The sequence below is a fragment of the Cydia pomonella genome, chromosome 21, assembly GCF_033807575.1.
Source record: "Cydia pomonella isolate Wapato2018A chromosome 21, ilCydPomo1, whole genome shotgun sequence".
Lineage (NCBI taxonomy): Eukaryota > Metazoa > Arthropoda > Insecta > Lepidoptera > Tortricidae > Cydia > Cydia pomonella.
The window spans coordinates 1,694,328-1,704,071 of record NC_084723.1 but is presented as its reverse complement, the minus strand read 5'-3'; the positions used below and the strand labels follow the sequence as shown (position 1 = coordinate 1,704,071).

Here is a 9,744-nt window from a genome sequence, read left to right as displayed (position 1 = left end):
TATCCTATAACACAATGAGACAAACACATAACGACGCAATGGCATACTATATAAATTAAAATACAATAATAGTAGGTACATTACGATACAAGTGCGAAAAATAGGAAATTCGAAATGAGTGGGGATAAATTAAAACACGACCGAAAGGAGTGTTTTAAATCGACACGAGTTGCGAATTACCTATTCGAACATGTATCGTACAATGTTTTACAGTACATATGGCTCTTTAAATTTCCGACATAGTTACGTAATCTGCTAATCTTCGCACTAGTGCGGTAAAGTAGCGCCATATCACTTTTTAGTCATTTAGAAAAAATCTATTATGTAGTTCAACTGTCAGATTAAACAGAGCAATCAAAACGCACGTTCCCACCAAACGACATTGATAACAGATCACCGACCTCTCCAAAAATACTTAAACCATCCGTAAACATAATTAAACTATAATTAAACCTGTTCTAAAATAACCATTACCTTCACCTACTTAGATAGCACTATTGACTTGACACCTTTCCTATACGAAGTATTCGATAAAATATTCTTATTAAAATTTTAACCTTAATACTGAGGTGTTATGGTTGAAATTGGAATGGTGCTTATGTAAAAGTTGGGACGTTTTAGACATAGATTAATGGTGTTAGTCAAATAGAGAATTAAGATAAATAAATGTGTGCAGTCTTTAATGTAGAATAGATAAGGGTAAAGTTAGTCTGGCTTTCGTATTTAACTTATTACAGTACAATATTTAACTAGTGGCTCTGAGCTGTAGATCTCACGATAAGCTTAAAAAATAAAAAAATACTTCGCTGTATCATTAGCATAGTAAACAAACTTAAGCTATGCGCCATTTCGAACATTTTCCAAAACACCAAAACGTTAGAAAAATTATATACACCATGTTTTTATTGAATTCCGTTAACTCCGGGATATGGATAAGTACGTTTAAGAAAACTAAATGGCAGTTAATTTAAAAATAAATTAATAGTTTTAAAAACTAGAAAAACACGCTTTTATATATGCACGTAAAAACCAAAAACTTCCAAGTTTGTTATAACCTTGAAACCTGATCGTGTTCAAAGTCCATTACGTGACCTTTCTCACAAGTGCAAACACGACTATGATACGATATTCCATCACGGAATGCCAGTGCCTGTCTTCCGGCTTCATCATCAGACCTTGAAACCTAATCGTGGTCAAAGTTCATTACAAGACTTTTCTAACAAATCCAAACACAGCACATTGAGTACCGGGAACCTGCTCGGCAGGTTCTCTGTTCATCGTCACTTTCCTCTACAAAGCGGGAAAACACTGGGATCGGCTACGAGCGTAGCGCTACGAAAACGATGGTAGCGAAAGTGTTACGATAACGCACCAATTATTTAGGCATGTTTCTATTTTATTAAAAAAAAAAATGTTTAAAATTAATAATGTCAGCAGCGCTATGTCATAATGAGAAGAATAAAGTTTTTTTATCTATGTATCTACTTCACCAAACTCAACTGATTTGACAGTGGGCCCCCATTGAAGATATAAGACTTCAACCTCACCAACCTGACTTTCAACTGATTTGGCAGTAGGCCCCCATTGAAGATATAAGGCTTCTACCTCACCAACCTGACTTTCAACTGAATTGGCAGTAGGCCCCCATTGAAGATATAAGGCTTCTACCTCACCAACCTGACTTTCAACTGATTTGGCAGTAGGCCCCCATTGAAGATATAAGGCTTCTACCTCACCAACCTGACTTTCAACTGAATTGGCAGTAGGCCCCCATTGAAGATATAAGGCTTCTACCTCACCAACCTGACTTTCAACTGATTTGGCAGTAGGCCCCCATTGAAGATATAAGGCTTCTACCTCACCAACCTGACTTTCAACTGATTTGGCAGTAGGCCCCCATTGAAGATATAGGGCTTCTACCTCACCAACCTGACTTTCAACTGAATTGGCAGTAGGCCCCCATTGAAGATATAAGGCTTCTACCTCACCAACCTGACTTTCAACTGATTTGGCAGTAGGCCCCCATTGAAGATATAAGGCTTCTACCTCACCAACCTGACTTTCAACTGAATTGGCAGTAGGCCCCCATTGAAGATATAAGGCTTCTACCTCACCAACCTGACTTTCAACTGAATTGGCAGTAGGCCCCCATTGAAGATATAAGGCTTCTACCTCACCAACCTGACTTTCAACTGATTTGGCAGTAGGCCCCCATTGAAGATATAAGGCTTCTACCTCACCAACCTGACTTTCAACTGATTTGGCAGTAGGCCCCCATTGAAGATATAAGGCTTCTACCTCACCAACCTGACTTTCAACTGATTTGGCAGTAGGCCCCCATTGAAGATATAAGGCTTCTACCTCACCAACCTGACTTTCAACTGATTTGGCAGTAGGCCCCCATTGAAGATATAAGGCTTCTACCTCACCAACCTGACTTTCAACTGATTTGGCAGTAGGCCCCCATTGAAGATATAAGGCTTCTACCTCACCAACCTGACTTTCAACTGATTTGGCAGTAGGCCCCCATTGAAGATATAAGGCTTCTACCTCACCAAACTGACTTTCAACTGATTTGGCAGTAGGCCCCCATTGAAGATATACAGACAAAATACAAATAGTTTATTTCCAAAAAAAAATATTACAGTAAGTTACATTTTATTCTGACCCCCACATTAGGGAAAGCCTGACCCGTGAGGGAAAAATATAAGATTATAAGAATAAGTAAAACTCAATATAATAGAAAAAATCTATTTATTGTTCGTGATTTATTGTCCATATACAAGTAACTATTATATCTGTATATCTACACATATACACAATAACATTTTTATTTGGTGTATTATGGCCACTACGCGTTATTCTCTGTTTAAAGCGATCTATTCTGAATATTTTAAACACTTACAAAACCACTAAATTGGGGGGAGAGCGTGCCATGCCGTCTAAGTGCGCCTATCTTTATTATATCGAAAACTGCTTACAGGATACTAGTTATATAACTTGCAGTTTATTTGTTAGTATTGTAAGTTTATTTGTTAGTCCTTAAGTATTTTAATGATTGTATTTTTTTTTTACTTGCTGTTGTATTAGTATTAGTAGTTAAACATCACATTAATTGACTAAGCCCCACAATAAGCTCAATAAGGCTTGTGTTGTGGGTACTTAGACAAAGATATATATAATATGAAAATATAAATACATAGAAAACAGCCATGACGTTAATATTACTACCCACTAGGCCAGACCGGTCGTCAATTTCTAGTATTCTATAAGTAGTTTTCGATATATTCAAGGTAGGCGCACTTTGACGGAATGGCGCAGTTCGCCCCCCCACCGTATATCGATTCTTTTGCAGATACATTCTACTTGAACTTCAATCTACTTTAACCCTTTGAACGTCACGTTTGTCGTGTGCGCGTTATTGTGAACCTTGTCTGAATGTACGAAGGTTGGTATTGGTTTGGAACCGCTCGTGTTAGTTGAAGTTTTTGGTAAAGGGTTAAAAATTACAGTTGACATGCAGTCGAGCTGCAGTTTTGTTAAAGACAGCAGTTCAAATGCAGTTTGTGTACAGCGTTTTGGAAGCCCTTACATTATAAAGTACATTTTTTTATTGATTTATAGACATAAAATTATGCCGTTTTCGGTTAAGACACTTACAAATATATTTGGCATCTTAACAACCGTTATTGTGACGATATTGTTTCTTCATTGTCAAATAATCATAAAAAAAAACTTGATTCAAATAGTTTGTTCTTATCTCAAAAAATCTCAAATTATTCCTAATTTCTATATCGAATACTGTAAACAATCATTCACTTATGAAATAAATAGATTTATATACAAATACTTGAATTATTTCAGATTATCACCAAACTAATATCTGCAGTCCAATTTTTCTAATTAAAATCTAGCCTCTAATAATTTTCATACATTTTTCATGTGAAAACTATAATTACACACATTTTAAAATATAGTGCTAGAATAAAAGTTAAGAACATTTAAACCAAAAAAACATTCTACAAAATAATATCTTAAATAATCTAATCGAAAAAAAAAATGTCTTTAACACCACAACTTATAATTACATAACTTCTATAATTATATCTCATATGATTTTAAAATCACAAATTTAATAAAATTTATTTCACATAAACTGAATATAATTTTAAGTCCTTTGGAAAAATGGCATCAATCGAAATTAAAATATCACAAATATCATTAGAAAAATACGTATAAAAGACAGCGGTGGTTAATAAATTGTGACCGCGGTCGGCAATACGTCCCACTGTCGCTTGCCATAAGGACGAGATTTGCTTGTATCTTTACGAATAACCTGTCAAGGCGCCCTTATGGCAAGCAACAAAATGGGACGTTTTGCCGGCCGCGGTCGCAATTATATATTATAGGAAAAATCCCTTTCAATAACATTATTATGACTTATTTGTCTGAAAAATCAATATTTTTATTTCATTTCAGTTAAATTTTGGACCCGGGTATGTCCTTAAACTACGTCCAAAAGAGAGGTATGGGCAATGTGAATGTCATCTCGCCTTGTGTGGTAGGGCACAGCACAGCAGATGTCATTCCAGATCTAGAGCAGAGCCCAACTGGGGAAGTACCTCCACCTTACAGAAAACCGCAGCCAAATAACACTAGACCCTACTCATAGTGTTGTGTCCCTGCCGGTGAGTAAGGTTGCCAGAGCTCAACGAGGGGGGGGTGGGGTTAGGGTCGGCAACGCGCATGTAACTCCTCTGGAGTTGCAGGTGTACATAGGCTACGGAGACTGCTTACCATCAGGCAGGCCGTATTCTTGTTTGCCACCGACGTAGTATAAAAAAAAATGAAATGAATAATGTTGCTTAATTTTTTAAATATTTATGCTTTATATTTGTAATCAATTATTCACTTATATAAAAAAAACTTTAGAGATTTTCAGAGTGGGATTGGAGAAAATTGCGATCAGTTACTTTTTGGTTGAAGTCAATCGATCAAGTCTTGCCTAAATGTATTGAAGCTCATCTGTAATGTCTAATATTACATTTGATTTTCTTTATATCGTTTAAAAGAGGAAAACGTCAGTAGGGCTAAGGTGGTCGGCTCTTTATCATTTGTCACGATGCCTGTCACGTTCTAACAAGTATGTAGGTGCGAAAGTGACAAGCATAGTGACTAGTGATAAAAATGGAACCATGTTGCCACCGCTGGTTTAGAAATAAAATAAATAAATTTTACAGTACATATGGTGCTACTCAGCACTTTCCGTGCCTATATCGAAAATTTAAAGGGTCATATGTACTGTAAAACGTTGTACAATATAAGTGCGAATAGGTAATAGTTATTTACGATGCAGGTGCGGAAAATAGGAAAATCGCAAAATTAAAACACGGCCGAAGCCAGTGTTTTAATTTATCACCACTCGTTGCGAATTTCATATTTTCCGCACTTGTATCGTAATAGTCGCACATGTATCGTACAACGTTTTACAGTACATATGGCCCTTTAAATGTTCGACACAGTAAATGTATGCAAATTTTCGCACTAGTGCTATAAAGTAGCACTATATGTACAGTAAATAACTATTTACACATTATTACGGAATTATAAAACATTAATTAACTATTTTCATACAAACGATAGACCAAATAATGCTAAGACGCATACATTATTGAACAATATTGTGCCAACAAATTTGACAGACTGTACGTCGCCATCAGTTTTGTAATAAATCGATTATCAATCGATTGCTTGGCAACCTTACAGCGCCATCTACTTTAGCTGTCGAATTGAGACTACAATATTTAGAACAACTCACGCTTCTCAGTATTCCTAAATATGTGCCATTTTCAACCAAAAGGTTACTCATTGTCGGTTGTCAAGGCACTATTTCCATATAGCTTCAATTTAAAATCAACCATATAGACAACCGATAACGTGGTACCTTTTTGTTGAAAACGTCACATATGATACAAACTAAACACATTATCAACATTTCTATGGGCTGGCATTATTATCACTACTTGTTGAAAGTGGTAACTATTATGGTAAGTTCTACATTATATTTATGGTGGGTAAATCACTAATTATTGCCTTTACCTTTTGCTATTACTGACAATTTTCGAATATCGACCTTATTACCAACTAATAGAGTCCATATTCTATTGTGTGAGTTAATTATGTGACATGGTTGCATCTATTCTACAGTAATGTTTTGTGCATACTTGCATACAGGGTGCATGTGACCTAGGGGATCCAAATGCAAGGATCGAGTCGTATGTAAAATCTGTTAACTTATGTGGGACAAATTTTTGAAGTGAAAACTTCTTTAGCGGCGCTGTGCAATTTTTGTGATGGGGAAAATATGTTAAATTCGCGACAGGTCACGTGACCGACTGATTCGTCAGATTGAAAATTCGTAAGACGGACACGTGACCTGAATGAATATTGAATTGAAATTAATATTGTATTTTACCACATTAAGAGTACTTTTATACTGATAATTAAAGCAATTCGTGCAAAATTATTCCCTAACCATTCCAAAATATCAAAAATGCACAATATTCAAGTTTTCACTTCGGCCTGTACCCCCGGAGTGCAACTCGTTGTTTTTTTTTTTTTGATGTCTTGTTTCTGATCACTCTGTCATTTCCGTGTTCTATCAAATAAATAAATAAAGTCGACAACTATTGCCTTTCTAGCTGTAAAAATAAAATAAAATTAAATTAAAAACAAAAGGCTACACTCCGTCACATTTTTTGAGGACAAAAAACGCGGCAGCGTAAATAATTTTGACCCATGTGTTTATAATTCTACTTGATACGTAGTTCTTAACTCTTCACTGATTATAAATATATACACAAAATAACTTGCATTAGGTATAAAGTTGATCTATTGACTTAACATTATAAATAAATAAATAAATATTATAGGACATCATTACACAAATTGACTAAATCCCACAGTAAGCTCAATAAGGCTTGTGTCTTGGGTACTTAGACAACGATATATATAATTTATAAATACTTAAACACATAGAAAACACCCAAGACTCAGGAACAAATATCCGTGGTCATCACACAAATAAATGCCCTTACCAGGATTTGAACCTGGGACCATCGGCTTCATAGGCAGGGTCACTACCCACTAGGCCAAACCGGTCGTGACCGTTATGACTTGAAACAATTTGTTTTGAGTTTCAGTTCATGGTTTTACTGTTTTACACATTGTATATTAATTATACACCGTGGGCTGGTAAAACCCGACAGATTTTAACCACGCATTCCTGAGGTCAATAGTTTTGGTCAAAGAAATTTTTTAATTAATTTCTTCACACGTCGCATTATTTCTTTGTACATCATGGCCAAAAAATTAAAAGTAAAAGTTTTTTAATATACTGATAAAAGTTGCGAGTTTGTTATAATTTTTAGGCAAAACAGAGTCAATTTAACTAACTTATTCCACAAGAATTAAGTGCCAAGTTTTCTCAATAGCTCGCCTGCTGTGCTCGCTTGGAAACAATAACGGTACTTTGTGCGCTTATTGGTTCTAAATGGATTAACGTCCCAAGGTCAGTCACCCTGTATTATTCTTAATAGACTTGGTAAAGACAAGTAATCAACTTAACATATTTACAAAACACATTATTTACAATATTCAAACGACACCTTATTTGTTACACTAATACTACCGGAGGTAAATGCGTCTATCAGTTAAATGCGCATTTTAGAATCAGAGGGCCTACCGCGAACTACGTTCAACGTGTTGCTTCCCTGTCACACATACGTACGAATTTACAAGTGCGACAGAGTGTAACACGTCAAACGTATTTCGCAGTAGGCCCTCTGAAGTACCATCATCACAGACCACATCAACTACTAGAGGGTAGAGATGCGCAAAACACTTCACTGAGTTGAAAATATTTATTCATATCATTCGCTCGGGGAGGTATAAAATAAAATATTTGGCGCCACATTTTGATATTTAACACATATCAATAAAAAATAAGGATCAAAGTCATTCTAAAAGTTCTAATAATGTGTCGAAAGGTGGCAGTAAATTTATTGTGGCTACAAAGTTTTCTTACCTCTATTTTAAATTCTCTTTGATATAATTTAGACACTAGAAATTAACATAGGTTTAATTTCGTTTTAGTTTCAATTTGTAAAAGTGTAGCTGGTTATGGTATAAAAATAAAATGGCGTAGAACACAACTAAGTTGTGCTGCCCGAATCGTAGTATTTCACAAGTAATATTGGACCCACGTGTAGTGACCTCAAGCTCTTTGTAAACGCTTCATAATGCGGTGTCTGTGTAGTCCGTGAGCTTCATAAAATGGGGTACTGATAGGGAAAACGCGACCAAGATACAATCGCATCTAACCTATCTTCTAGTATTTCTAGAGAAAGCGCAACTGTCCCATGGACGCAGTTACCTCAACCTTATAATCGATCGCATTTTGTCTACATTGAGTATTACTATTTGTAATTATTCAAGAGGTTTTCTTTCGTCGAGTTTACGTAGCTCATGAAATATTTTTTTATTTAAAACATTGTTGAATTATAATTTTTACTTTTTAATACCCATTTTGGTGATAAATTTTCAATTTACTTAATCTCTATTTTCAAATAAAATGAAAGCTATTTATAATAATAGTAGTTTTAAGGCAAAACAATTTGCTTTTGATAGTGCTACCTCGCTGATTAAAAATCATTGAAATTGGATTATAAATAATTTTATAATCAGCTTTTAGCGCCATTGGCTCAACAGATTTTTTTAATTTCTTTAATACCTATGTGGTTGTACCTGAAATCATGTCGACTCAAAATATTTATTGCAAACATTTTAACATTACATTTTATAAACAATAAAAAAATAATGTTGATATTAGCGAGCCTGGGCATTGAGTTGCTCAACTCCATGTTGAATGATAAAGTGGACTTTTGTATTCTTTGCCACGAACGTCAGCAATAGCACATTTCGCAACAGTATGGTTTTATTACTTACGCAAGCAGTTGAATATACAGGCATACAAAATATATAAAATACTGACACGGACAAAGTGCCAAAAATATGTGTCGACGACCTCGTTGCCTATACTTTAAGGTAGCGTGTACATATATTTGGCACTTTGTACAAGAAACTCGCGGTATCAGTTACACATTTCGCAACAATATGGCTTTGCTACTAACTCAGGAGTGATGTTGTTGCTGGTGTTTCTTCTTCGGCGGTGGCGTGGGCGGCGCGGGGCCGGCGGGCGCGCCGGCGCTCGGCCGCCGCATCATCGAGTTGTAGAGGAAGGAGCCCCGAGGCGTCAACACTAGAACAATAACAGTCATTACGATTAATTTAATTGTGTTAGTTATTGTATATGGACTTATTATGTCTGAAATAAATAATTGAATTGAATGTCCTATAATATTTATTTATTTATTTATTATCAGATTCGAACAAAATTGCATAGTTTTAAATTGCGGCCATTTTCCCCGATTACAAATTCTGTAACACTTCCTTACATTGTTTAATATTTATTGTAGTATGGTTTTGTAACGGCTAAAACAAAATTAATATTAACACATTCACTGCCAGACAAAAAACGGCGCACTACGCCAGAAACCGGTGGTCTATAGCTGCGTACAAAACAACCCTCCCAGCGGGTTGTCCGGCATCTGAACAAAGTTCACGAGCGCCCACCAGGTGGGTTCCCGGCAGTGAGTGTGGTAAACGCAATTTTACCATGAAGTA

The 9,744-nt window shown here is 35.7% G+C and overlaps 1 protein-coding gene across 1 annotated transcript in view; it reads right to left on the bottom strand.

Annotated features, from left to right (window-relative positions):
- Positions 1-2,737: 2,737 nt before the first annotated feature.
- The window catches only part of LOC133529553 (dedicator of cytokinesis protein 1), a 143,424-nt gene continuing 136,417 nt past the window's right edge, over positions 2,738-9,744 (bottom strand). The window contains exon 42 of the mRNA XM_061867300.1: positions 2,738-9,319. Within this exon, the coding sequence (XP_061723284.1) occupies positions 9,192-9,319 (128 nt within the window). The 3' untranslated portion in view covers positions 2,738-9,191. The remainder of the gene's footprint in view (positions 9,320-9,744) is intronic.